Raw genomic sequence first — 27,865 nt, forward strand, 5'->3', positions numbered from 1 at the left:
AAAGAGACCCACCTTCTCACAGCCTAGTCTTAGTAACAGCCTGGAGTTCAACTGAGGGGCCAGGAGAAAATAGTGGCTAAGTTAGGGACAGCATTATGAAGATTTGGGGGCTGCCACCATTCTGGCACAGATGACGGAATGGTGGGCTGAGCCTTATCTCATGTAGCTCTCTGAGAAGCAGGTGGACTCCTGCTAAACCCACTGACTTGGAAAAAATCACTCTGTACAAGGAAAATCACACTGAGTCAGGCGGTGGTGGTGCACACCTGTAATCCCAGCACTTGGGAGGGTGAGGCGGGTGGATCTCTTGTGAGTTCGAGGCCAGCAGGGTCTACAGAGCGAGTTCCAGGACAGGCTCCAAAGCTACACAGAGAAACCCTGTCTCAAAAAACTAAAAACAAAAAAACAAAAACAAAAACAAAAAATCACACTGACAATAGACCATGCCTTCCAGGAATTATGTCCTGGTATAAGGGTAAGGCAAAGTGAGCTGCAGCAAACTGGAGCTGATTCACATTCACGGGGGCCATGCTGGGATCAACTCTGCAGAATCAGTGAAGTCTGAAAAATGCTGTGCCCTTTTGATGTAAGGGCCACTAGACAGTGGCAGCCATGCTGGAGAGTCCTTAACATTCAGGTCAGGATGTGCATGATGTCAAAGGACCAGGAACTACCAGGTGAGTAGTGGGCAGCAGGTGGCTCCCCCCAAGGCAGGTCTGTATGCTGGCTCCTGAGACCCATGAATGTGACCTTATTTGGAAAAAGAGTCTTGCAAGTGTAATGGTGGGAAGGAGTTTGAGGTGAGATCACCCAGCACTTTATGGACAACCCTGAATCCCACCACAAGTGTCCTTATGAGAGATGGTGGCCATGGCAAAGGCACAGTAGAAGCCATGTGAAGGTAGAGGCAGAGACCAGAGTGAGATAGCCCTAAGTCAAGGATAGCTGGAGGCCCCAGACTTGTAACAGGCAGGAAGAAACTTCCTCTAGGGCCCACGGCCAGCTCGTCTTGATCTCAGATTTCTGTTGTTCTGAACTGTGAAAGTAAATTTAAGACAACCAGGTTTTAATCTGGCAGTAGGCTCGGGACAGGAATACAAGTTGAGAACCCTACATAGCTAATTTTTGAAGAAAGGGACTAGTCCCCCACATCGCTGCAGATGAGCAGGGGACCACAAGAACTAGCCAATGCCAGGCCACGGGGCTGGGGAAGAAGCAGAGAAGCAGAAGTACCCAGTCTGGAGCTATTTTCCATGTGTTGCCCAGTGGCCCAATCTACCTAGAAGCCAGAAAGCAAGGTAGCTTGGGAGATATGGTCTGATGGGTCACAGGGTTCAGAGAACCCACCACTACTGGTCTGGGATTCTTGACTGGGTATTTCTACCAAGGAGGTCATCCCAGAAATAGAGAAGTACTGCTGTTTGGATGGATGCTCAGCTCCCAGCTGGTACAGGGTGTGGAGGGTTCTGGTAAATCCTCCAGAGGAATGGGGGTGGAAACAGGGGTCAGAGTTCACATTCTGGTTCACTTACTGATAATTAATCTGCCAATAGATTAGGGGAGAATGTCTGCTATGACCCCCTGGGGTGGCATCCTGGGAGAGGATCTGTGGGCAGCTACTTGGGGGTGCCATGGGAACCCAGGCCTGGACCCTAGCCAGTCTGCAGGGAGGTGTGCTTGGCCAGAGCAGGCAATGACAGGAGGCGGCTCAGGGCTGTAGGGTGGACACTGAGTGATACTATGAGGGCTCTGGGGACAGAGCCCTGCTCAGAGGTCTGGGAAAGATAAGAATGATTGATAAGCCACTGAAAGGTTTTCATGGCCCACTTTCAATTTTTCTGAGGAGTAGGGTGAGTCCTTCAAGCCACACACAGCCAGACTGGGCAGAAACATTGAGCCAAGACCTCACCTTCTTCCCTATCTGGCCCCCATAGGCCTCAGTCATGAAGCTTTTGACTGTGAAACAAGATTCTCCACTTTGTGAGGGTGGATACAGACGCCACCAGTCACAGGGTGGTGGTGGTGGTGGTGGGTGCCGTTTCAGAGGGTCGGCTTCAAGGCAGCACCTACAGCTTGCCAGCATGATGGGGTGGCCAGGCTGATCCTCCTGGGACCAGCTGTCAGTGTGACACTCCCCAGATGGAATGTGTCCCCAGGATGGATGTGCTGCGCTAGGACCTCCACAGGCTGGAGTTCAGGCAGCTCCAGGACAGGGCTGGCTCTTCCACCTGGTATCCCCAGCTCTTCTTGTTATTCTGAGGCTAGGCAGGTAAGTTCACTTCCAAACTTGCGTCTTCTTGGGGAAGTGTAAACATTAACCCCAGCAGGATACTTAGGCAGCTGAGCTCATGCTGGCCACCGGTTGGTTTGATAAATACAAGCAGTGTGCCTTCCTTTTTCTAGGATCCGATCCCTGCGTCTTCCATCGTCCGTGTAAACTCTGCTCCATCCTGCACCGCGAGGCCGCTTCACACCCATTTGTCCGCCTGGAATGCAATCAGGCTCTGCACCTGAGGAATTACGGCTCTTTGCACAGGGTTCAGCTCCGGGGCCGGTTCACTGTCAAGCCGCCTTAACACCTGGACCCCCACCGAGGCCACCCCCCTGAGCCCCTTGGTCTTATTGGACGAAGGAGCGTGCTGGCAGACAGTCCTGAGATAGACATTTCTTCAAGGGGTCGAGTGTGCGACCCTGGCCTCGCCCGCTGGATCCCAACCGGGCTCCCACGCCCTCCGGGACCGCCCGGCGCCCCCGCCTGACCACGCCTCCTCGGATCCCCCGCCCCTCGGCTGCCCGGGAAGGGGCGTGTTCGGGGCGTGGCGGGAGCAGGCCGTCCCCCCACTGGCTGCTGCGCGCCGGGCAGCCCCAGTTCAGTGCACTGTGGCGGCGGGGGTGGCGGGAGCAGCTGGCGCCGTGCGGTCCACTTCGGCACTGGGACTCACCGGAGGGCGGACGGCTGCTGGAACAGAAGAGATCCTGGGAGGGCGGGCTGAGAGCCGAGGCCGGGGCTGCGCGTGGTGAGCCGGGCTCTAGCGGCCGCCAGGTTGGTGTGAACCACCCGGCTGGCGCTCAAGAGGGGTCGGGTGGGCGCTGAAGCAGTCAAGGCGCGAGGCAGGCTGGAACTGGAGCGGTTCGTGCGTGCGGCGAGGCTGTTTGGGCACCGGCTTCCCGATCTGGAAAGTTTGCTGCTCCTGCCGCCGTCCTGGGAGGGCTCTGCGGCAGCCAGGGAGGGGAGGAGGGAGAGACCTCGGCTGGGAGGAGGCGGCCGGCGCCAGGCGGCCCGGGAGCCCAAGGAGGCAGCGGGCGGGGCGGCCGGGGGTCCGGGCGCAGGAGCGAGGCTGCGCTCCCCCGCTGCCCTCCCGAGTAACTTAGTGCTCTCCTCCCGCAGACTCCGGAGCGGCGCCCTCCCACCGGCGCCGGAGCCGGGCGTGGAGGGGGGTGCAGCATGCCCGCGCGCGCGGCTTGAGGACACCGCGGCCCCCTCTCCAGCCATGGTAGTCTCGGCCTGCGTGCTAGCGTTCTGCTTTGCGGTCGTGGCCGGAGCTACCTCTGAGCCACCTGGCCCAGAGCAGCGAGTTGTGCGGAGAATAGCAGGTAAGCACTTTCCCAAGGTGTCTTCCGGGGCGGGAGGGCGACCCTGGTCCACGGAGGCTTTGGGAACTGCGAACAGCCCCTTGGGTGAGGAGGGGGCGTCAGGTTAAGTAGCACCCCGGCCAGTGCGCCAGGGTTCTGTACCCCGCCCTGCAGGAGGCTGTCAGATCCAGAGCGGCAGTTTATGATGTGTCTGGGGTCTCAGAGCCAACACCCAAGGGCGAGACCCCTACGGGGAGCGGTGCGCGGTGGTCGGGGTCCACGGCCGGGCTGCATCGGGAGGGCGCGCGAACCGATTGTCCAAATTCCCATTGTTGCTCCTCGGATCTGCGAGGACGGAAAGTGTCTGTTGTTGGTTCCCCGGTCTTCCCGGCACAGTTCTTGCTCAGCTTTGGCCGAAGTGAAGGTTGGACTTTGGGAGTGGACAGGAGTAGTATCCCAGCCAAAACTCAGCTCTGTCGCTCAATGTCTCGCATGACAAGCTGACAGCTTCACCGCCGCTGCTGCTCTTATCCTGTAGGCGGCCTGAAGAGTCGGTTCCCAGGGGCGCGCACGGACCGCCCTTCAAGCCGCACTCTGGGAGGTGAGGGGCGTTTGTCCGAGGATCGTGGCGCCGCCTACGTAGCCCGGCAGGCCGCCAAGTCCGATGGGACACTGAGTACCATCAAACGGGGCTGGAGGCTGAGGATACGGGAGGGAGACACGGGTCAGCCTTGAGTCCCGCCACCGCCCGGAGGTGCGACGCGCGCGGCCCCTAGTTGTGCCGGGCGGCAGCGTGGCAAAGCAGAGCAGTGGTCTGGCGGGAGGCCGCGCGGAGGGAGGCCTTCGCTCGGTAAGCTGTCGCCCCACCCGAGCTGAGGCCGAACAGCCGCTTCTTTGTACCCGGGCGGCCACAGACCGCGCATTGATGGCGGCGCGGCCTCTCGGGGAGGTGCGAGCGCGGCGAGCGCAGCAGGACGAGGCAGATGGCGGCGTGCCCCTCCCGGCGCCCCCGCGCCCCTTTCTCCCTCAGCGGCTGCAGCTTCTCGGAACAATGTCATTTTTTTTTTTTTTTTATTTTTTTATGAATGAAAGTGGGCCGGTAGCTTGAATGTGCGTGTCTTTCAGCGGCGTGACAGAGGCGGTCGGGAGGTCAGCGCGCGCTTTTAGCGCCTGCTAGGACGGCCTGGCTCCCGGGCGCCGAATGGCCGGCGACTGGACCACATTAGCATGTGCATTCAGATGAAGATATTATTCCCTGCGTCGGGTGTCAGTGAGCTAGGATAGGGGCGGCGGGGCGGAGCGCACACTCTGTGCTCCAGGCAGTGACTGGCGGCCTGGCACGACCCTGCTGCAGGAACCCAAGTTGAGCCGGGCGGCCAGATCGGTGGGATGTGCGCCCGCCTGCGCCCCTGCGTTCGAGCTAGTGAGACAGGTAGGGAATTGATAGACCAATAAACTTAATCCGGTTCCTTAACGAGATGGGCCGGGCAGTAAAAATACAAAGACCTGGTGAAGTTTACAGAGGTCTCGGCTGGCGCTTTCCCCGGGAACATAAATTACCAAACTGGAGCTGGCTGGGGTCAAGAGCTGTGGGGCGGGGCTAAGGCTCCAGCCTCCCCTGGCCACCCCTGGGGGGATAAGCCCAGCTGATGTGCTCTGTGGGAAGAGAGTAACCTGCAGGGGGTCCACAGGTTGATCTCTACGTGGGCCTGTAGCAGTGGGTGACAGGAGCGGAGCCTTCCACCTCCCTGGGCGTTGCCTGCACCGCCCCCCCCCCGCTCCTCCCCCCCCCCGCTCCTCCCCCCCCCCCCTCGCAGGGCTGGACTTTGAGCCCGGCAGGCCCTGATGGTGGTTCATTAACCTAGGCTGATCTTAGGCCCTGAAGCTTTGGAGCCTATGCTGGGGCTAGGAGCTGCTTGTCCTGGGGCCTCGGGTTTCACTTGGGGCCTGTGGGACCTGGAACCCCCCCCCCCCCGTTTTTTTTTTTTTTAAACAGTTGTGACTAGAAGCAAATGGGTTGGCCAGGGTGGGTTTAGGGGTAAGTTGAGGTCTTGGGGAAAGGTGGCCTGTTAGGCTGAGAAATGACTGAGCTCTGAGTAAAGCCACCTGGGGTTGAGGCCTGCCTAGGCTTGGGTACCCTCCTAGGACTTAAGTTTCCTCACCTGTCCTGCCAAAGAGGACTGGTAATGGCAGGGTTGTTTCGGGGATTAAACCAGATAATCCCCAGTAAACCCTCATTAGCCCGCCCAGCCTCTGGATTCTTTCTTTTTTCCTTGACTTTGTTATGAAACTGTGGAAACTGGAATGTCTCCTGGTGGGATGGTGGGGAGTTGGGGAGGAAGGCAAGAGACCCTTCCTTGGCTTTGGGGTTCCTTAGGGCACCCTCCTTAATCTTCGGTTGTTTGAATCGCACACCTGGCCATGCCTCCTACATCAGGTGTGTTCACTGCTGAAGCAGATGTTGCTTGGATCCGGGTCCTGGTATTGCTCCAAAGCCCAAGTTCCTGGAGTCCTGAGGGTGATCTCAGAAACAGGTCTGGCTTTGACGCTAGTTCTGTGGTGTTCACTTAGTCTGGACAGTAGTGACCAGACTGATTATCAGGTACTCCCGACGGGATGCAGCCCTCCCAGCAGCTGGGCAGCTGTGGTCTGACTACATTGTTTTATTCAAGATGTCCAGGCAGAGGTTCACCTCATCCTGGTCCACCTTTTTACAATCTCTAGCCACTTAACCAGGCCCTTGTGGACCTCAGGTCTGCAAGTTGAGATTGTACATTGTGTCATACCGAGGGAAACTGAGGTGATCTGGGAGACTCCAGACCCAGCACAGCCTGACTGGGACACAGTGTCTCTTAGTCTGCCCCAGTAAACATAGGTCCACTGGTCCACCTCAGTACCGTGTGGTAATGGGGACCCCAGTGGGGACAGAGGCTGTGTAGTCCGTGTGGTGTGCGGGACACTGTTCCCTCAATGGGCCCAGCAGAAGTACCAGTGCCTGTGTGTTGCAGCTGGTCCCCCTTCTGCTGATGGGGCTTAGGAGGTTCTCTGTGTGCTCCAGGAAGCTGATGTTGTGCGAGCTCCATTGGCCAATGCTCTGATACTCCCTCCTCAGGGCGTACCGTCACCTGTGTTGTCTCAGGCAACATCCAGCATTGTCCTTCTCTTGTTACCTGCTTGACTCACGACACTAGTTTCTCTAAGCTTTGTGACCCTGCCTGAGGTGGTGGTGGTGGTGGTGGTGGTGGTGATGTCGTTGTCCCAGGCCTCCAAATTTTAGGAGTCTGATTTCTGCTGGCTCCTAGTGGACAGGGATGGGTGGACAGGTCAAAGATCAGCTCATGTCTGACTGAGTCATTTCCCCTCCACCATCCCATACATACCTCCAGCCATCTTCCTCTCCAAGGGGCTGGCCTGGGGGCTGTTGTGTTCTTCTCCAGTCCATCTCTGGATTAGGTTAAAGTAAATACTTGTGTGAATGGCTTGACCAGTTGTCTTGCCCAGACCAAACCGGAACCAACTGGCTATTGCCTTTGGGCCAAAGCCTAGACTGAGGTTATTGACAAGCCTGTTCTTGGCTGGGGGCGGGGGGGGGGGGGGGCGCAGCTCAAGCAGCTTCCAGCACTGGGTGGTCCCCATAGGCCATGGCAGCAGGATTAGAGAGCTGGAAGTCAGGATAGAAGGTCCCTGGCTATGGCACCTACCCAGGACAGCTTAAAGCTGTAGGACGATGGGACATGAGCTTCGTGGATACTCCAGGGTCATCTGGATCTCTCTGGCTGTCAGAATCCTGGTGGACTTTGAGCCTGTGGGCTGACTCTGGGATGGGCAGAATTGGGCCTGGCTACGGACTGGTGTGGCCAGAGTGGACAGCTGGGCCCCGAATCTAGGCCATGCGTCGGCAGAATGACAAACGACATTATAGCCAGTCCAGCTGGATCTGAAGAAGGAGGTCTGCTCAGCAGGACCACCCACTCCTGTCCTGGGCCCTGAGCCCAGCTGCCCCTGTGATGGGCATTGTCAGATTCTGGCAGGGAAGTCTGGAGGTGATAGTCCAGCTGGTAGTAAGTCCCTGAGTGTGAGGTTTTGGGGCCCCCCTCATGAACTAGGCAGCACCTGGGCAGGGGAGAGGTGTATGGCTATCTGTGTCTGCTCACTGGAGGGACTATGCTATTCATTTCTTACCCCTCAGGGTGGGTGGCTGCCTCCACTGGACCCACATAGCCACTCTGACAGCCCCTCCAAACCTGGTTCTTATTTGTGAAATGGGGGTCCCATGTCCTCAGCTACACTGAGAGCTCATTTGGGTCCTTTATCCCACTGACCAGAGACCTAAGTATCAGATTGGTGTCCGTACTGTGTCTATCCTATTTTTTTTTCTAACTGGCTGCTGTGTGGAATGGACATGTAAGCTGCAAGGCACCGACTGCCTAGCCCCGGGACCTCCTACTTGGTGTACTTGGGCTGCTGGTGGAGGTACGCAGCTCCTGTGCACAGCAGCCCTTGTGGAGTATTCAAGCAAGGACTGTCCACCCAGGTTCTCGCGTGACCTTGTGTCGTCTTCTCTTTCTCCCACTTATTTTTATTTTTATATTTATTTACTTATTTACTTACTTATTTATTTATTTTTGAGACAGTCTCTCACGGTAGCCAGGCTGGCCTTGAGCTGGCGGCAATCTTGCTCTCAGCCCTGTGAGTGTGTGAGCCACCATACCAGCTTTCTCCTTCCTATTGCTAAAGTGTGCTCTTTCTGTTCCCTGGCTCTCCACCCATACTGTTTCAGAAGCCAAGACGAGGGTTGGGTGCTAAGAGGGCCCTGAAAGGACTCCGTATTCCTTCTCTTGAGTCTCGAGCCAGAGGCCAGCGCGGGACAGCCTGTCCCCAACCTGCCTTTGTGCCTGCCTCTGAGCTGAGGGTTGATTGTGCATTTCCAAATGGTGGAAGAATCGGAGGGATAATTGGTGACACTTTCCTGGTGCTGGGGATGAGCTTGGGGCTTTAGACCTTCCAGGGAGGTGCTGTACCATAGAGCTGTCCCCTACCCTTCGGGACACTTGTAGATCTTTGAGTTAGCGAGGGGGGGGGGGGCGCTGCTGTGCCTCTTCTATATGATCTTCGGAAGACAGCTTCCTCCTCCAGGACAGAGCCAGAAGCCTTAGCACAGACCATTGACATAGCTGAGATACTGACAGACTCTTACCAAAACAAGTTTTCCACCCCTGGTTTGACCATTGTCCCAGGCCCCAGGAGCACATCCCTCACTTAACCTGCTACAGCCTTTGCTAGTGTGTTTATGAAGTAAAGTGTTGAGCCTCCAGCATGCTCCTTTGGAGAATATGTTTTACGGCTTTCCATTTCCATTCACAGAGGTTCCAGGGCCTGAGCCTAGCCAGCAGGAGCAGGTGGCCTTTGGCAGTGGGGACACCGTGGAGCTAAGCTGCCATCCCCCTGGAGGTGCCCCCATAGGTCCCACTGTCTGGGCTAAGGATGGCACAGGACTGGTGGCCTCCCACCGCATTCTAGTGGGTCCCCAGAGGCTCCAGGTACTGAATGCCTCCCATGAGGATGCGGGCGTCTACAGCTGCCAGCAGCGGCTCACTCAGCGTGTGCTGTGCCACTTCAGTGTGCGTGTGACAGGTAAGTGCCTGGGGGGCAGAACTGTCAAGTGTGTGGAGTAGCTTCATAGCCAGGGAGATAGGGCAGTCCTGGGCAGGTTGGCCGCAGCATCCCTTGCCTAAGAGTGCTTGTTGCTGGCTGCTGATAGAGAGGAGGGGGCACCCCCAAGTATGTACTATCTGAATGAGTGGCATGGCGAAGGTAGGACCCCAAAGGCAGGGAGCAGTGGACCCCAAATGTGGGGAGCAGCAGGTCTCTGGATGTTGGGATGTCACAGAACCACTGCCTACTTACAACTTTTGCAGATGCTCCATCCTCGGGAGATGACGAAGATGGGGAGGACGTGGCTGAAGACACAGGTGAGGTTAGAGCCTAGGCACACTGAGCTGGTCCAGGTCGGACCGGGCTGCCTCCTTCCTGTAGTCTGATGGCTAGAGGGTAACACGGCTACAGTGCTTTAGGAGCAGGGAGGAGGCGGGGCTGCTCTGCAGGGATTTTGGTATTGACACGAGTGGGAAGGGCCATCACAGGCTACAGTACAGTCAGTCGTGGGGCTCAGGAGGCTGTTGAGGAGCAAGTAGAACCAGGGATTAAGGACACCGGTGGCTGTTGGTTTAGGCCAGCAGCAGAGGAGAGTGGCTGTGCCAGGCTGAGGCATCCATTGTGTAAGGGGGCGTCACAGGTGTGTGTGTGTGTGTGTGTGTGTGTGTGTGTGTGTGTCTGGCTATAACTGGGGAGACTAGGCTGTGTGGACTGAGTATATGGACCATTTGGAAACTTTCTGAGGTAGAGTGGACTAGGTGTTGAGAGAAATCAGAGACAAAACTGATAGAAAAACAAGGGAAAAAGCAGGAGTGTGAGGGGCAAGGAGAACAGGTAAAGGGGCTGTATGAGATTTTAGAGTGTGGAATCTACACAGAGGTAGGTTTGGAATCTAGGGGTGAAGCCAGCAGAGGCTACTGTCCTGAGGAGTTATTTGGCTTCTCATTTCCCCTTTTTCCCTTTGGCTACAAGATTGTTCAGAGCAAAATTTCTAACCCAGTTGCCCTACAGTTCTTGCTCCAGCCACCTTGCCCTGAGTTCCTGTTTGCTTCTGCTGTCCTGGCCTTTCTAGGCTGTGTTTGGTGTTTGTGCCTCACATGGGCCGAGGCTGTAACATGACTGAAGGGCCACCTTCTGGACTTTGCCTGACAGTGGGCAGCATTAAGTTACTGCAGTCTCCGCGTGTGTCTTCTGCCAAGCCTACTGGCCAACCTAGGAGCCTGGGAGGGCAGCTCTGAGCTTGGAGGGGCCCCTCCCCAGTGTCCGCACAGTTCTCCTACCCTGTGTGGTGGTTCCTACTTTAAGAGCTGCACATGGTCTTATGGTACCGTACAGTGAGGTCACTATGGAAGGGCCTTGCCTCCCTATTTTGTCCTGGATCCTTGCTGTGTCCCTCAGCTGCTTTCATGAGTCCTAGCAAGATGGCATCTTCCACCCAGCCTGGAGGAAGGAGGGAAATGAGTGGAGGGGAAGCATGACCTGGAAGGTGTCTGCCAGGCCCTGGGCACTGCCAAGGCTGGCTTGTGTTGTGCAGACTAGTGGGGTGACGTAGCCTAGCTGTCTCCCAGGATCTGCATCCTACTGGGTTCTACCTCCCGGGAACCTGCCCCTGTGGGCCTGCACCAAAGGGCAAGGAGAGGACATGCCCAAGACTGAGAGTGGGGCAGCTGTGGATGCATAGTGTCGGGCTTCAGGGAGCCCGTCTAGGGGAAGCAGGCTGGTGGGTGGGCAGGGCAGTTTGGGGAAGGGTGCACTGATTACAGCTGTTACGGGCTCTGCTGCCATCAGGGGCCCCTTATTGGACTCGACCAGAGCGTATGGATAAGAAACTGCTGGCTGTGCCAGCTGCAAACACTGTCCGCTTCCGCTGCCCAGCTGCTGGCAACCCTACCCCCTCCATCTCCTGGCTGAAAAATGGCAAAGAGTTCCGAGGGGAGCACCGCATAGGGGGCATCAAGGTGGGTCTGGGAAAGGGGTCTCTGGAGCGGCAGGGTCTGGCCACAGTACAGTCTGCATCTGCTCACGTGCCAACTTTGCCTGTAGCTTCGGCACCAGCAGTGGAGCCTGGTCATGGAGAGTGTGGTGCCCTCGGATCGTGGCAACTATACCTGCGTGGTAGAGAACAAGTTTGGCAGCATCCGGCAGACCTATACCTTGGATGTGCTGGGTGAGGGCCCGGCTGGGTGGCTAAGGCAGGGGATCCCCGCCCCCCCCCCCCCACTGCCCCTGACTTGGCTGCCTCTTGCAGAGCGTTCCCCGCACCGGCCCATCTTGCAGGCTGGGCTGCCAGCCAACCAGACAGCCGTTCTGGGCAGTGACGTGGAGTTCCACTGCAAGGTGTACAGCGATGCACAGCCACACATCCAGTGGCTGAAGCATGTGGAAGTGAATGGCAGCAAAGTGGGCCCTGATGGCACGCCCTACGTCACTGTACTCAAGGTAGGCTCTGCTGCCAGCTGATGGGTGGGTGGATGGGTCAGCTAGGGCTCCCTTGGCCCTGGTCCCTCTGGCTGAGAGATTGGTTGGGATTTGGGCCCAGGTGTTGAAATTTCTGAGAAGGGGCAGAGAATCTCAGTGCTTTTCACTTGCTCTAAGCTCTAGGCAGGCTCTGTGTTATTTGTGCCCTGCCATGGGACTGGTTTCCCTGTCTGCTCTGAGTGCCGAGCCCGAGAAGGCTTCTCTTGAGTGACGCACGTTGTGGTGGCCCAGGGCAGGAGGAGGATTGCTGAGTTAGTACCCTCCGGATCCTAGAGGACTGGCTAGACACTCCCCAGCTGGCTGGGATCGTCTGGTGTCATCTGCTTGCAGTGTAGCATTGGCTCTGTCCTGCCTTGGTCCGCCTTTAGCTTTGTTCCATGGCCTCGGGTGGTGGCCACCCGAGTGTTGGGACTTTGCGACACTGGAAGCCCAAAGAGAAACATCTGTTCAGACAAGGAGGTTTGGTGGGGGAAGGGCGTAGGCACTGGCGGGAACAGAGTCCTGGCTGTTGAGAGGAGGCCGCTGGGGCTCTGTCCGGTGTGCCTCCCACCATGGGTGTGGGTGTTCAGAGAGAGCTAGTTGCCCTGACATGACCCCTGGAGTGAGGGTTTGGAGGCTGTGGGTTCTGTGTGTGTGTGTGTGTGTGTGAGTGTGTGTGTGAGTGTGTGTGTGTGAGTGTGAGTGTGAGTGTGTGAGTGTGAGTGTAGACATGGAGAAGGCCTCTCTGAAACCACACCTACCACTGCCATGATATGCCTCTCCTCCAGGCAGCCTTCCAGGTGTTGCTGCCCAGCCCCCAGCCCATCTGTGGGGATCTCCCTTGCCCCGCCTCATCCTCATGTCCTTCTGGAGCTGGCTCGGGGTGTGCCTGAGCCCAGTCTCTTGTCCCCGCAGTCCTGGATCAGTGAGAATGTGGAGGCGGACGCACGCCTCCGCCTGGCCAATGTGTCGGAGCGGGACGGGGGCGAGTACCTCTGTCGAGCCACCAATTTCATAGGCGTGGCCGAGAAGGCCTTTTGGCTGCGTGTTCACGGGCCCCAAGCAGGTAACGACTCTGTCCCATGCCTGCCTGGCACGCTGAGCTCCAGCTCCAACGCTCCAGCCATGCACCTGCCTGCATGCCCTGCACGACCCTGTCCCGCTTGACGCCCCGCCTGCGGCTCGCACTCTACTTGTGATGCCCCAGCAATACTGGTAGCCGCTAGCTACCGCTGACCGACCACCTGCTTCAAAGCCACTCAGACTTGTGCTGTCCTCTTGCACCCCCAACTTGCACACTTAGAAAAGATCTTTAGAGCCTTCCCGGGGCTGAGCCCTGTGCTGTTTGTGAGCATCGACTTGACACCCATCCCTGGCTGACTCTGATGCCCTCTGGCTTCCTGTCCATCCGTCTGCCCATCTTCCCACCTGTACCTCTCCTATTGCGGCACTAATTCTGCATGCTGCCTCTGTGTGGCACCATGCTGCCCACCTGCCTGTTGCTCACCTTGGGACAGAGGACTTGCCACCGGTGGAGGGACTGGCTTCAGGCTCAGTGCCTCGGTGCAGGAGGCAGAGGGCCCTGGGCCTCCGAGGCTCTCTGTGGCAGGGCCAAGGTTGTGGTGGTGGCGGCGTTTTCCTTGCAGCCTGGCTGGATCATCTCCGTGTGGACCGCTGTGGTACCCAAAGGGAAGTGCTGGCGCTTGCCTATCGCACTCTCTCTCTCTTTGTAGACGGCAGGCGCTAACACCACCGACAAGGAGCTAGAGGTTCTGTCCTTGCACAATGTCACCTTTGAGGACGCGGGGGAGTACACCTGCCTGGCGGGCAATTCTATCGGGTTTTCCCATCACTCTGCGTGGCTGGTGGTGCTGCCAGGTACTGGCTTCTGCTCACGCTGCACCTGTCCTCTTGGGGTGCTGGCTCAGGACATGCCAAAGCTGCCAGGGAATGCAGGGGACCCCCTTACGGCTTACTGCTGCCCATCCTGGGAAACTCACCCCAGCCTTATGCTTTGTATGGGCACATCAACCTGTCCCCATCTTGGTCCTGCAAGGGCCTCCCCTTCATCCTCCAGTTGGGCCCCCACAGTCCTGATCTGAGGCTCTGGCATTTCCTGGGCACCTGGGTGGCGGTGTGGGTGCTTCTGGCTCTGCTGGGCTTTTCTCCGGGGTCTGGCCCTGCTGACTCACAGATGTTTTTGACTGTATTATCAAGGCAAGTTGGGGGCCTTGGGCCTCCCATCTCTGAGTATCCCAGGTCATTTTCTTCCCCCACTGGTGCCTGTGTCCAGCTGGTGGGAAGCCCGAAAAGGCTGGATGAGGCCCCCAAACTTGTGTCTTTACAGCTGAGGAAGAGCTGATGGAAGCTGATGAGGCTGGCAGCGTGTATGCAGGCATCCTCAGCTATGGGGTGGGCTTCTTCCTCTTCATCCTGGTGGTGGCAGCTGTGACACTTTGCCGCCTTCGCAGTCCCCCAAAGAAGGGCCTGGGCTCACCCACCGTGCACAAGGTCTCTCGCTTCCCGCTTAAGCGACAGGTAACAGAAAGTAGATACCAGGTTTTGAGCTCCCTGTCCTGGCTTGGGTCTCCTAGAGTCCCAACAGTACCCACAGGGCCTGGGGCCTGCCTGAGACTCATTTCTCTGAAGTTGGGTGGGCTGATCGCTCTCTATCTCTCTTCACCACATGGAGCCCAAATTCTGAGGGGTGCAAAACATTTTTTAGTAGTCTTCAGTCACCATTTTATAGAAGTCAGAGCAGCCAGCCCCTTTTTTGGCCCCACACCCTGCCTCACGTAGACTTGACCTTGCTGCTCCTGGGGGCTATACCACCCCACTCCCTTTCCCAATGCTCAGCCCACATTGTGTGGTACCAACCTGTCCCTGATGACCCAAGCAGGTATCCTTGGAGTCCAACTCCTCTATGAACTCCAACACACCCCTGGTCCGCATTGCCCGGCTGTCCTCAGGAGAAGGTCCTGTTCTGGCCAATGTTTCTGAACTTGAGCTGCCTGCCGACCCCAAGTGGGAGCTATCCAGGACCCGGTCAGTAGTGGTGAGGGACAGTATGTACTTGGTGGGGGTTCTGGGGTTGGGGGCTGGACAGTTCCTAGGCAGAGGCTGTTGGAGGTGGCATGAGATGCTTCTGAGGTGGAGTACAGGGTGGGATCTGAGGGGTTGCTCTTTGTCTTCATGAACAATGCCCATAAGGACTTGTAGGACACAGTGGCATATGACCATGAGGCCTGGCTGTGCTGGGTACATGCTTATTGCCTCTGCTTTTGTGGCCAGGCTGACACTCGGTAAGCCTCTTGGAGAAGGCTGCTTTGGCCAGGTTGTCATGGCAGAAGCTATTGGCATTGACAAGGACCGCACTGCCAAGCCTGTCACTGTGGCTGTGAAGATGCTGAAAGGTGAGGAGGGAGAGAAGTAGAAGGGGCATTTGAGGCTTGTGGGGCCATCACCTGACACCCCCATTCCTGGCATACATAGATGATGCCACTGACAAGGACCTGTCGGACCTGGTGTCTGAGATGGAGATGATGAAAATGATTGGCAAGCACAAGAACATCATCAACCTGCTGGGGGCCTGTACCCAGGGTGGTAGGTGCAGCAGATGGACAGACTGGTGGATGGTGGGGGGGGGGGGCTCCTGAGTGTTACAGCATCTCAGGTGTGTGTGTTCCCAGGGCCCCTGTATGTGCTGGTGGAGTATGCAGCCAAGGGCAACCTACGGGAGTTCCTGCGGGCACGGCGGCCTCCAGGCATGGACTACTCCTTTGATGCCTGCAGGCTGCCAGAAGAGCAGCTTACTTGCAAGGATCTAGTGTCTTGTGCCTACCAGGTGGCACGGGGCATGGAATACCTGGCTTCCCAGAAGGTGAGCAGAGACAGCCCAATCCCGCTAGGGTCTCTCTGGGTGGGAGAGTGGGTGAGAAGCTTGCCTGGGCCGGGGAGGGCTCAGCTCAGCCCAGGTTTCTTGTGTGCCTTCTCAGTGCATTCACAGAGACTTGGCTGCCCGAAACGTCCTGGTGACCGAGGACAATGTGATGAAGATTGCAGACTTTGGCCTGGCCCGTGATGTGCACAACCTAGACTACTACAAGAAGACCACAAATGTGAGCCTTGGGTGGTTGGGGTGTGGACCCCCACCACCACCAGTGGACACATGAAAGCCAATACCTCTCCCTCTGCCCAGGGTCGACTACCTGTGAAGTGGATGGCACCAGAGGCCCTGTTTGACAGAGTCTACACCCACCAGAGTGATGTGTATGTGTCCCCACATGGGATGAGGGTAGGGCGTTCTGGGGACAGACAGGACCCAAGTTGCACCTCTTACAGCCTTCAGGGTCCTGGTCCTCTCAGGCTGTAGTTTATCCTCCCCCCTCATTGGGCCAACAGCACAGCCCTGGTGTCTTCCTTATTCTCGTGTCCCCCACCCCCATTGGTGGCATGTCCTGGTGCAGGGCTGCTGCAGGGTTGCTGCAGCAATGGGCCAGGAGTAACAGGCCTTCTGTCCTCACTCCCTTGCAGCTGGTCCTTTGGGGTCCTTCTCTGGGAGATCTTTACACTGGGAGGCTCACCGTATCCTGGCATCCCAGTGGAAGAGCTTTTCAAGCTGTTGAAAGAGGGCCACCGCATGGACAAGCCAGCCAACTGCACACATGACCTGTGAGCAAAGCATCTCTTGCTCATTCCTCTACCCAGTCCATTCCTACCAGGGTCCCTGGGATGAGTAGGGGATTAGTGGCCCGGGGTGAAGTAGGGATTGGCAGCAGGCCAGGAACTCACGGCTGTACCTGCCACAGGTACATGATCATGCGGGAATGTTGGCACGCAGTGCCTTCACAGAGGCCCACCTTCAAGCAGCTGGTAGAAGATTTGGACCGCATCCTTACTGTGACGTCAACGGATGTAAGTGCCACTCAGTCCTGCTCCCTCTGTGGGTATTGCTCCTTGGAGCTCCAGTGGTGGGACTGCCCTTTCGGGCCACAACCTGAACACGGATGGCCATGGGATTGAAGAGGGTGCCAAGGCACAGTCCTGGCACAGTCCTGACAGCCTTGTCCGCCAACAGGAATACCTGGATCTATCGGTGCCTTTTGAGCAGTACTCGCCAGGTGGCCAGGACACTCCTAGCTCCAGCTCTTCGGGGGATGACTCTGTGTTCACCCATGACTTGCTGCCCCCAGGTCCACCCAGTAATGGGGGACCTCGGACATGAGGGGCCAAGAGTCCTACAGACCAAGCCCAAGCCAATGTTTACGCGGAGCCTAGCCCGCCCTGCTACTGCTGGTGTGCCATGGACCCCAGCCAGCCCAGTGTGATGGGCCAACAGTAGACAGGACTTCCTGTGTGTGTGTGTGTGTGTGTGTGTGTGTGTGTGTGTGTGTCCTTGGCTCCTGGCTGCAGAGGCCCCCTGGGAACATGCACTGCTGTATAGCGGTCTCCTGACTGGCCAGGGTCAGGAGCACCAAATGTAGAATGTAAGAGGGCCCAGCCTGTGCAACCCTGGGGTTCTGGCTCCCTCATTCCCCACTGCCACCTCGCAGGGACCATTGCAGAGAGGATCTACTCCGTGTCCAGGGTGGACCTCGGCCTTTCTGGTGCCCAAAGCTGAGCCTGCAGGGAAGCTGTGCCCTAGGTGGCAAGCCTCTCTGCTACATGGCACCTTGTGCTGGGGGTGAGTCACAATTCTCCACCTCCAGGCCTTTCACTTCTCACTCTGCCCCTCAGACTGAAATTACGGGTACCTGAAGGTGGGAGCCATAACTTCTATCAGAAAGGTTTATTCCAGAAGCAAATGTACATTTATATAAATAGATGTCCTGTATGATATATATTATATACATACATATATATAAAATAATATCTATATGGAGGCAGGCAAAGCTGAGGTCCAGAGGAGCAAGATGGGGCTCACTGGTGAAATGCCAAGAGCAAGCCAAGACGCAAGGGGCTTTTCTGGCACACAGTTTTGTTTGTATATTTGACCTGTATATTTGTAAAGCTATTTATCAACCCTTGAAGCCCCAATCCCCCCTCCTGGTTCATAGCATTTAGCCCCAGGGTATTTGTATTGCAGAAATTTTAAGTTGTAACTTATTAACGGCTGAAGAGGTTTATGCTGAACTTAGGGGGTTGCTGAGAATGTGCATCTGGCCCACACCAAGGCTGGAGGTGGCCCCTTGGAAGCTTGAGCAGTCCTCATAGTTAGAGGTGACTCCAGTGAGCATTTTTTATTTCCTTTGGCCCTCTTTTGTGGGGGATTTAGATTTATATAGGACCTTCCTTTAGGAGATTTTTTTTTTTAAGTTTCAAGGTGACTGGTATTTTCATACAGATTATCTAATTGATATGTATTCCAGGCAGAAGCCTGTGCCCAGGGAGGGGCCAGTCCTGCCTGGAATGTTCAGATGTTAATAGATGTTACAAGTTTATATCTATCTATCTATAATTTATTGAGTCTTTACAAGTTGTATTTGCTGTAGGCTTAACACTTCCTATGCAGTGCTTCTAGACTTTCATAGCCTAGACTGCTGCCTTTCAAAGCTTGGGAGTAAAAGTGGAATTCAGTTTCATTATGTTTGGTACTGTTACTGGGCCTGTGGCTTGGGTGGCTGTCCCTTGCCTATCAGCCAGCAGGGCCAGGACAGTGGCTCAGGGGGACTTTTCTTGGGGCCCAGCACACAGTTTGTCAGCCCACACTGACAGATGTGGTTTTGTTAACATAGCCAACTTACTTTGCAGAAAATAAAGTGAGAACTGGTTCTGATTCTTAGAGTGCTCTCCCTTCTGTGTAGCTGTGTCCTTAATCCCTGTGGGGACAGGCCATGGGGATGAGGGGTAATAGCATCCAAGGAATCGGCAGCCTTTGGTCCCTAGAGCAAGGTGCTAGTCTCAGACTCCAAGGGAACTAATTTAGGTCTTTGATTTTCCTTCCCAGAGTAAAGGCAGCAGGGCTTGTGTATGTTGGTGGGTGGGTCGGAGGGCTCTCTGTGGCCCAAGGTGGCAGGCAGAACCTCGGGGTTACTAGAGTCTAGAGGTCCCAAGGACAGGATGCAATAGAGTTGTGTCCATAGGAAGGGATCATGGGTGTGTGGAGGACGTGCTCTTGGCCTCTCCAGTCCCCTGGCTGTCTTGACAGAGGAGAGATCCCATGAAGACAGAGTGCTTAAGTGCTTTGCGGTAACCTCTGCGGGGAAGGCAGGTAGCCAAACCCCTGGTTGAAGCAATCTATACTGGGCCAAACATGGTGCAGGCGATCTCGAGTTTGAGGCAAGCCTAGTCCACATAATGAGTTCCAGGACAATGTAGAGAGAACTGAAGTGTTTCCATTCTCTATATTCAACTTGTCGGTCACACTCTCGAACCTTGGGAGAAGACCTGAGGGCTGAATGAACTTTACCTCTGGCTCCACCTCTTGCTAGGATCAGGCCCACTTTCTAGGTCAGGAGATTTTTGCATAGCCAACCAAGGTAACTGAAGCCTTGGTTCTAGGCAGCTGAAATAGAAGCTCGAGGATCTTCAGGGAGGTGTAACTGGGTCTTAGAGGAAACTGTAGGCACAGCTCTGTGTTGGCTTACCACAGCAACCTCATAACAGGTACCAGACAGTTTCATGCCGGGACTCGAGAGTCGCGCAGACACCTGATGATAGTGACTGGGAAGGGGGTGGCAGCTATAAAGGGCCTAACTGAAGCCTGGAGGGGTGCGTGGAGGGTGGGGTGTGTGGGGGGTGGTGGTACCAGATGGATACATTCTTATCCCTGGAACAGGCTTGACACTGCCTGGGTCAGCTGTGTGCCAGTCTGCAGCGCCCCCTAGTGCCATGCTGAGCGTAGCTTCCTATGGCAACCTGGAGGCCCTTTTACATCCACAGGTTGGTCCATGGTGACAGACATGGTCCTGAGAGGGGCAGGGGCCATAGGTCAGACTATTCTTGTCCATATTCCCATTGCCACCTTAGAAGAGGTAGAGGTTCGGGCCTTGAGCTACACCACCAGAGTCTACTGGGTGGCCATTGTCCAATGAGGAAACAGTATGAGTGGCTCCATGCCACCAAACATTGATTGGTTTTGCACTCAAATCTCCCGTGCCTTCTGCCGTGTCTAGTCTTGTCTGGAAGAATCTCTCTACCTGATTGCCTTGCCTTTTAGATATGGGTGGTGGTAATGATGGATGGTTTCCTGGTTTGCTCTGGCTAGCATTAGGGACAGGTCGGCTCCCAGGACACTCCTGCTTATCCACTGGCATGTAGCTGTGTCCCCAGTGGTCTGAGGACCAGCAGCAAGGATTATTCTCCAGGCTGGAGAGATGGCTCAGTGATTTGAGTACTTGCTGCTCTTGCAGAGGACCTGGCTTTTATTCCTAACACCTACATGATAACATCTATCCTTAACTCCCGTTATGGGATATGACAACCTCTTTTGGTCTCTGGGTACTAGGCATGCACATGGTGTACATACATACTTGCAGCAGAACAGTAAAATTTTAAAAAAGAAGGAAAATTATCTTCCCAAGAAGGCAGGAAGGAAGCTGTGTGTATCAAATGTCCTGTTCTCTCAGTGAGAGACTCGGGCAGTCACCCCCACTCCCTGGCACGTAAGGCTCCTTCCTCAGGTCACTTCCATTTACTGTCTAAATCCATCTCATCTGAACGTTTGCTGTCCCTCCCCTATGAATGGCTGTCCCCACCAGCCAGCAGTTCCTACCTTTGCCCTGCAACTTGTACCTCTCGATCCCGGGGACCAATGTAATCTCAAGCATTCTAAAGACCCCAAGAATGGCTGCAGGAGGCCACCCAAGACATGCTGGTGTCCTGGGAAGACCAGGAGATGGATATTCTACCTTTACTGCCCAGCCCCTCCTCCCAGCTGAGCCACCCCAGTGTAAGCACAAGGTGGGGCTTGGGAAGCTGCCTCCACCAGGCCCACTGCCCTCCACATGTCCCTGTGGCTGGATTCTGTCTATGAGCCTGAAGTAGTACACTTAGTGTGGGCACAGGCCCCACTCCCCTGGGACTCTTCAGCCAAAGTCCCAGTTCCTGCTCACCCTGTGCAGCTCATGACAGGCACAGTGTGGGACTGTGAGGTGATAAGTCTGAGGCCATTGAGGGGGTGTGCAGGCTGGGAGAGCCTGGTTAAGTGTCAGAACTACTATGCTGAACAAACCATTACAGAGCAGACAAGTCAGCAGTGGCACTTTATTAGTCAACTCCTTACATCAAGTTGTTGAGCAAACACCACCCCATGCAGCCTGCCAGTCTCCCAGGGCCCTGAGGCAGCCTGGAGTCTTGTTCGACTCCACAGAGCAGGGATGTACCACAGGTTGTGGGGATACAGGTCTCATCAGATAGGTCCCACAAGGCATTTTTTTTGGAAGTCGCTTCCAAAAGTGAGCTGGCACTAAGGGCTGAGGGGAAGGTGAAGCCCCTCTAAAATCTGAGCACACCTGGTGCCCACAGCACAGTCATCATTAACTCAGGGTGGTCTCAGTTTCTCTTCGATTTCTTTGCTAGTCAGATTGTCAGGCCTTAGAAGTATCCCTTTGGGCTGATACATGGACATGGAAGATGTTTACATGTGACCCAGCTGGAGGATCTGGGATCCCTGGAAGTCAGAAGAGGGTATAGAACTTGTTCCACTACCATGGTCCCAAAAGGCACAGCCCAAGACCATGAGGATGGCTTTTCAGAACTGCATGGTGCCCTTCACATTTAAGATGTTGATAGTTCAAAAGGAGCCTGAACTTCAGACGCCACCTTCTCAAATCCTGTGTGGGAAGGCGGTTCGGAGTGGAGAGAAGAAGGCCAGATTTCTGTGTCAGAAACCCTACCTTCACTTAACAGGGGTGGGTATCCAGCCCCTGGGCAAGCACTGAAGTACAGAGCTTAACAGAGGTTATGACAGTTGAAACACAGCAGCTTTCAAATGCTCCGCTCATGGACAGTTCTCAGTCATGGATCTGCTAGTTCTTTTTTGGGTGGTGGTGGTGTGGTTCAAGACAGGGTTTCTCTGTGACAGCCCTGGCTGTCCTGGAACTTGCTCTGTAGACCAGGCTGGCCTCGAACTCAGAGATCCACCTGCCTCTTTCTCTGGAGTGCTGGGATTAAAGGTGTTAGCCACCACTACTGCCCAGTGGGTCTGCCATTTCTAAACCTGACCCAGCTGTACTAAGGTCAAGCAGTGAAACAGATGGGGGACAGTTCCAAAAACCGAGGCAAGCACCCAGTGCTAGACCCTCCAGCACACGGGTGTGCTAAGGCCCTGCAGCAAGCATCACAGGATGAACCCACTTTCTGAGGTGATGGTGTGACCTGTGAGGGCAGAGTCCAGAGAAGGCCGGCAGGGAAACACCTGAGTCAGCGACAGCCAATGCAGGGCCACTGACAGGGCTCAGTGATACAGTAAAGGATGAAGACAATAGGCAGACCCAGGACAGGCTCCAGAACGCTGCTCACAGGCAGAACCCTCCACTGTGGGGACACTTGGCAACCACAATCTTGTCCTCACAAGTATGCACTGACAGTTGAAACAAGGCTGCTAGTGTTCAGCAGGATGCACAGATGTGACCATACGTTCACTAGGCTCCTTCCACTGTTACAGATTTACATGTGAGAATTCTTACTCTTGCTTAGCATCATGTTTAAGAAAAACGTTTCAAGAAGCTGAGAAAGTTCCATTCCAGTTTCTGCTTCTCGGTCCATCTTCCAAATCCTGTCCAGAATTCCCCAGAAGGATTTTCTTTTCCCTGGACATAATAGCCCAAGCTGAACTCAAGATCTTGCTTTCTCTGTGCTCCTAGGATGGGGTTATAGTGGGAGTGTGGTGGTGAGGCCACAGGATACCCAGCCCTGGCCTGCCCAAGGAGCCATCTCCAAGTATGAAAGGTTGCTGGCTACTCAGCAAAGAGCTCTGGACTCTGAGCTGGTGCAGGCTACACTCAGAGGGGTGCCAGTGAGCAGCTGGCAGGCAGGGAACACCATGCTGAAAGCTCTGTGGCCCCAGACTACTTCCTCTCTGCTTGGTGGCAGGAACACACTCATGAGCATTGTGCTAAAGAAGCCTGAGTCTGCAACATGACGAGACTCCCTTGTGAAGCCCCATCTTGGCCACTGTCCTGTGATAGGACTTAAATTTTATGTTAAAAGCCACACAAAGCCTCAGGTATATTCAGGTTGCAGGTGTCAGCTCTATCTCCCAGGCCTACTCAGCAATGTGGACTGAGCAACAGAAAAGATTTCATTTTCAAAGGCTTCTGTTACCCACTAATTAAAGGATTACTCATGAATTAGGCAGATGGTCATGTGTGAAAATTTACTAGTCAGTTAAAGAATTAGGTGGAGATCAATGGTAAATTGATAACGCTCCAGTCAACGTGCTTCAGAATCCATACAAGACAGACACTGCTGTTAGGGACCAGTAGTTAAGACACGACTGTGGAGATGTGGGCATACAGATCTATGTACACTGGCATTTAGGAATCCCAAGTCCTCAGACTGACTCCAGTGTCTCCATCGCAGAGGCCTGCATTTGTGTTTGTCTAACTCCTACCCCAAGGCCTCTGAGGAAATGCAGGCACACATACATTTGGCTCCACACCGGTGCTGGGAGTCCACTTGGTTCTCATGCTCCTCTCAAGGGATAGAGGCTTGGCCAGACCCTGAGCAAGTAAGGACATAAACAGGGAAATGCTTTCCTACCCAGCCTGACCCAAGCTACCTTTGGAGCTAGGGTCAGTGTGAGGCTATGATCCTACTGGTGGCTGTACCTTTAACCCAAGGGTTAGGGCCATTTAGTACCACACCATAGCATGAGTCCAAACATAATCACCCAGAGGGCTCTAAGGCTCCAGCCTGACTGCATCTTCATGGAATGATGAAAATTAAAATTGCTTGATTATGGAAGTTTCTGATTTATTCCAGACAAAATATTAGATTGGCCACTAAGAATCACCTCAAAGCAATCACTCTTGTGTCATCTCCACTGTGGCTGGTGTAGCATGAGGAAGGCAGAGCCTGTGGAGCCCAAAGCCAGGCAGTTCTAATTCTTCACTTCTGCGGCCTCTTTCTCAGCCTTTTCCTTGGCCTTTTCCTTCTCTTCCACCATTTCCTCCTTTTCTAGGGTGGCCACAATTTCGGCTACTTGGGTGGTAGAGATGTGAACATCTTCTTTGTCCACCAAGTCGATTACCTACACACAGGAGAGGGGGACTTAGGAGGTGCTCCACCATCGCATCCACCTGCTGTCCCTGGGGACAGGCCTGGGGAGGCAGGACCTGACTCCTCAGCCATTTCTTCACTGCATGCTATGGATGCCTGGGTTCTTCCTGCTGCTCTGGTACTCAAAGTCTCAGACCTTCAAAGCAATAGACTTCACAGCAAGACTGTGGCATCAAGTCCCTGTTCTAGCCAGCATGGGCCTGCCATACTGCTGGAGGCCTAGGACTTGCCCTGAACATGGCTTCCCTGGTAAAGCAAGGGGTAAGCAGTGGGGCACATCTGTTCCTGCCATGAAGACTGAGGGGAGAGTGTGGAAAATGCTCAGCATGCATGCCTGATAGTGCCTTGTTTTAAAATGAAACTAAAGATAATTAGCCAGTATTTCTGGCTTTATCTAGGAAAAAAATCACTAACTTGCCAGGTGTGCTGGGAACCACAAAGGCAGTTGTTTTTTTTTTTTTCACCCTCAAAAACGTGATTTATGGTTTAAGTAGGTCCATGATAATCTGCAGGCTGGGCTTCAGACTCCCCTAGAGGCTAGATCCTGACTCGGGTCTTGTGGGCTGATGCACTTGAAGCTTAGCCACTATCCCTACATGCTCTCCCCACTCAGTGTCTCTCAGGTCTCAGGCAGTCCCAAAAGGGGTCATGGCAGGTGTGTTCACTCCGTTCCCCAGATCTAATAGGGATGCAAAGTCCTGTGGTACATGTAGACACAGTCCAAGGAGACATGTGCTGGAGTGGGCCTGTGGCAGGGCAGCGGCTCATTCTGTTATCCCATCATTATGCCTGTAACTTTTTATTTTATAACAAAATTCTTAATTCCACTGTGATTTCAAATGAGAGCAAAGGGCTGAGACACTTGGGCCTGCAGACCTAACCTCCTGAGACTGTCTTTTTTAATTAAAAAAAAATTATTTATTTTATGTGTATTGGTATTTTGCCTGCATGCATGTCTGTGTGAGGGTGTCAGATTCCCTGGACCTGGAGCTACACACAGTTGTGAGCGGCCATGTGGATGCTGGGAATTGAACCCTGATCCTCTGGAAGAGTAGCCAGTGCCCATAACCGCTGAGCCATCTCTCCAGCTCCCTTCTGATAGTCTTAAGATCTGTCTGAATAAGCAGTTCCTCCCCAAACCCCTGGGCCCTAAAGCAGAAAAGCAGCCAGGCTAGTCTGCCTAGCTCAGTCCTCACCGAGACCCACCTTAACAAGGTCATCGATGTTGATATTGCCGTCCTTGTTTTCATCCAGGGCTGAGGCCAAACTGATCAGCTTGTGTTCTGGAATGTGCTTGATCTGCTTCATGGCGCTGATGAGCTCACTGACACTGACGACACTCTCCCTGGGGAGTGTAGTGTGCATGTGATATTGGCCAGGTGCTCAGCCTCATGCCTTACCCACAGCTCTTCCCACAGGCTCTGATCCTGGGTTCATGCATGAACTGGAAATATCAGCATGACTCCTCCCACAGTGAGATCCTCAGGCTCTTTCCCTTTAGGATGCAATGTCAGCATGGAGACTGACAGAGAACATTCTTGGATGCTAGGGAGATTGCTTAGCAGCTATCAGTGCTCTTCCTGCACGAGGACCTTAATTCAAATCCTCAGAACCCATGTAAAAAGCTGGGAGTAGTCATGTATTTGTCTATAACCCTAGTTCTGTTGGGTGGGGCAGAGGCAGGAAGAGATCATGGGCTTGCAGGCTGACAGCCTCCATGTGCATATACGCATGTACACCAGCACACATACACTTGCACATATATAAATACCACACTCACACACACGCTCACATATACCATTTATACACACACATGAAACTGAAAAAAAAAAAAAATTGAGGCTGGAGAGATGGCTCAGTGGTTAAGAGCACTTACTGCTCTTACAGAAGACCTGAGTTCAGTTCCCAGAACCCATGTTGGATGGCTCACAGTTGTCTATAATCCAGCTCTAGGGGATCTGACATCTTCTTTTGGCTTCCATGGCACCCACACGTGCACATCCCCACAGTGAAGAGCACCACAGTTCTTAGGCTTGTGTCTGCCAGGTAGCCAACAGACACTTCAGGAGAGAAAACATCCTCATCTGGAGGTAACAAAGGTCTCTAGGTACAGGGCCTGGAGCAGAAGCAGAGCCCAGCTGCAGCCACCTGCCCTCACTGTAGAGTCTATGGTCAGGACTTGGGGCAAGCCTACTCAGCTGGGCACAAAAGCATGGAGTGTGCCACTGTTTCCTGGTGGCTGCTCAGGCAGGTAGACTGCCCACAACGGTGCCATAATACCAGGGTTGGGATTGGGGAGGAAGCAGGAGAAAGCCTGGCAGTTTGAAGAACCAGGAGCCAAACCTGGTTAAGACTAAAGCTCAAGGGGATGGCACCATGGAAGGGGAGGAAAAACGGGTCAGGGGACACAGGCAGGGAGGAGACAGATCTGAGCTACCTAGGTAAAACAAGCGTGGGGATATATACCCTGAGCTGTGAAGGGAAGAAAAACAAGAGCAAAGACCTCTTGGGGTCTTGGCTGCTCCTGAGCACTAGGTGGGGCGGGCAGGCAGAGGCGGAAGAGATATGCTTTGGAATTACATCCCAGCAAAAGCACCTGCTAGCTGCAGGCTAGGCTAGAATAGGCTCCTGGCTCACTTACCCTGTCGGAGAGCTCTCCTGGGGGGCCAACTTGCCATTCTGTTGACTGGTCTCCAGCTGTGCAATTAGGCCATCGATCTGCCCGATCATCTGCTGGACTCGCTTTGTCAGCCTCTTGCTAGCTTTGGATTCTTCTATGATTTTCTCATCACCCGTCTTTGAAAGTTCCTTTTTGATCTCTTGTAAGTCCTAATTTAAAAAAATTTGTACCAAAAAAGAGGGAGGGCTTTATATTAATCTGAGTTGAAAAAGAAATGAAGCCATTAATTTGTGCTGGGATGTGGCTCAACAGTACAATGCTTCCTACTATGCACAAGATCCTGTGTTTGACCCCTAGCGCCGCAAAACAAAAACCAAACAAAAGAATTCAATTCAGCCTCAGAAAATTGGAAGATCATGCAAATTCGTTCTTATTAATTTTTTGGTTTAGCAGCCTACCATGCCCACCTTTATTTTTGTAGGCTCAAAATAAATTTTTTTTTTATTAGAGGGGAAAAAAAAAATCTATTCTGAATATCAACTTCCTTTGTATTTACTAAAGAATAACCACATAAAGGCTCAAGGAATCCTAAGCACCTTCTTTGTTTACATGGGGCAAAGATGACAAGAGCAAGGTGAAGAGCAGAGGGGAATGAGGCACATCTTGTCTGTCTGGTGAAAAATGTGGTTTCTCATGGAGAAGTCACACAGCCAGAGGACTACCACAGGGAAGAAGAGAAACAGCAAACTGATTTTTTAGCAATCTCCAAATCATTACTTGCTCAACAGAGTGGGAGTAATAGCATGGCGACCTGAGATTAGAAAACGATGTCTGTTGGGGCTGAGGATGCAGGCCCAACACTTGCCTAGCATGCACGAGGCCCTGGGATCAGTCCCAGCACTACGAAAGAAAGTAAAGGAGGGAAGGAAATAAAAAAGGGAGGAAGAGAGGGACAACTACTAGACAGGAAAAGAAAGAAGTCCCTTGGAGGGTCATGAATGAAAGTAAGATTTCATGTACCAAGTGACAAGCTGTTCACATGACACTGGGGTTTAAACACCTGTCACTATCGACTTAGCACCAAAAGAGTGTCACTTACCTACAAAGTGGCCCAGTTAGAATCACTGCGGAAAAGCTCTGGGGTAAGTCCATTCTCTTTTTTGGTGCTAGGCCTCTAAGCTGGGGCTTGTGCATGTTAGGTCTTGTGCTCTGCTTACTGTCCAATCACAACCCTGGTCAAAACTGATTTTCCATTTGACTCTTCTCTCCAAATTCTCTCTGGCCACCTTGTTATATACTTGGCAGGAGTGTTACTCTATGCTTTGGGGTCTGATAAAG

The 27,865-nt window shown here is 54.2% G+C and overlaps 2 protein-coding genes across 4 annotated transcripts in view; one reads left to right on the forward strand and one right to left on the reverse strand.

The window, feature by feature from the left end:
• The first annotated feature begins 2,859 nt into the window (after window positions 1-2,859).
• On the forward strand, window positions 2,860-17,594 carry Fgfr3 (fibroblast growth factor receptor 3). 3 transcript variants are annotated; one of them, XM_059275691.1, is made up of 18 exons: window positions 2,860-3,017; window positions 3,389-3,594; window positions 8,938-9,207; window positions 9,492-9,545; window positions 11,017-11,186; window positions 11,272-11,395; window positions 11,477-11,667; window positions 12,601-12,751; window positions 14,033-14,223; window positions 14,585-14,730; window positions 14,977-15,098; window positions 15,178-15,288; window positions 15,375-15,565; window positions 15,681-15,803; window positions 15,884-15,954; window positions 16,219-16,356; window positions 16,494-16,599; window positions 16,763-17,594. In XM_059275691.1, exons 2-18 carry the CDS (start codon window positions 3,492-3,494, stop codon window positions 16,907-16,909), a joined length of 2,409 nt encoding a protein of 802 aa, XP_059131674.1. In that variant the 5' UTR covers window positions 2,860-3,017; window positions 3,389-3,491; the 3' UTR covers window positions 16,910-17,594. The 3 variants fall into 3 exon arrangements, with proteins under 3 accessions (XP_059131674.1, XP_059131672.1, XP_059131673.1); XM_059275689.1 differs by lacking the exon at window positions 12,601-12,751 and adding an exon at window positions 13,419-13,563 and having other exon boundaries at window positions 14,582-14,730; XM_059275690.1 differs by lacking the exon at window positions 12,601-12,751 and adding an exon at window positions 13,419-13,563.
• A 3,275-nt stretch (window positions 17,595-20,869) lies between these two features.
• The window catches only part of Letm1 (leucine zipper and EF-hand containing transmembrane protein 1), a 40,247-nt gene continuing 33,251 nt past the window's right edge, over window positions 20,870-27,865 (reverse strand). Inside the window, exons 12-14 of the mRNA XM_059275693.1 lie at window positions 26,549-26,736; window positions 25,114-25,252; window positions 20,870-23,878 (exon numbers count right to left, since the gene is read on the reverse strand). Of these exons, the coding sequence (XP_059131676.1) occupies window positions 23,729-23,878; window positions 25,114-25,252; window positions 26,549-26,736 (477 nt within the window). The 3' untranslated portion in view covers window positions 20,870-23,728. The remainder of the gene's footprint in view (window positions 23,879-25,113; window positions 25,253-26,548; window positions 26,737-27,865) is intronic.

This window comes from Peromyscus eremicus, chromosome 10 (assembly GCF_949786415.1).
Source record: "Peromyscus eremicus chromosome 10, PerEre_H2_v1, whole genome shotgun sequence".
Lineage (NCBI taxonomy): Eukaryota > Metazoa > Chordata > Mammalia > Rodentia > Cricetidae > Peromyscus > Peromyscus eremicus.

Coding starts and splice junctions, on each gene's coding strand:
- Fgfr3 (XM_059275691.1), top strand. CDS start 3,492: ATGGTAGTCTCGGCCTGCGTGCTAGCGTTCTGCTTTGCGGTCGTGGCC. Junction 11,396..11,476: donor CTATACCTTGGATGTGCTGG/GTGAGGGCCCGG, acceptor TGCCTCTTGCAG/AGCGTTCCCCGCACCGGCCC. Junction 16,357..16,493: donor GCCAACTGCACACATGACCT/GTGAGCAAAGCA, acceptor TACCTGCCACAG/GTACATGATCATGCGGGAAT.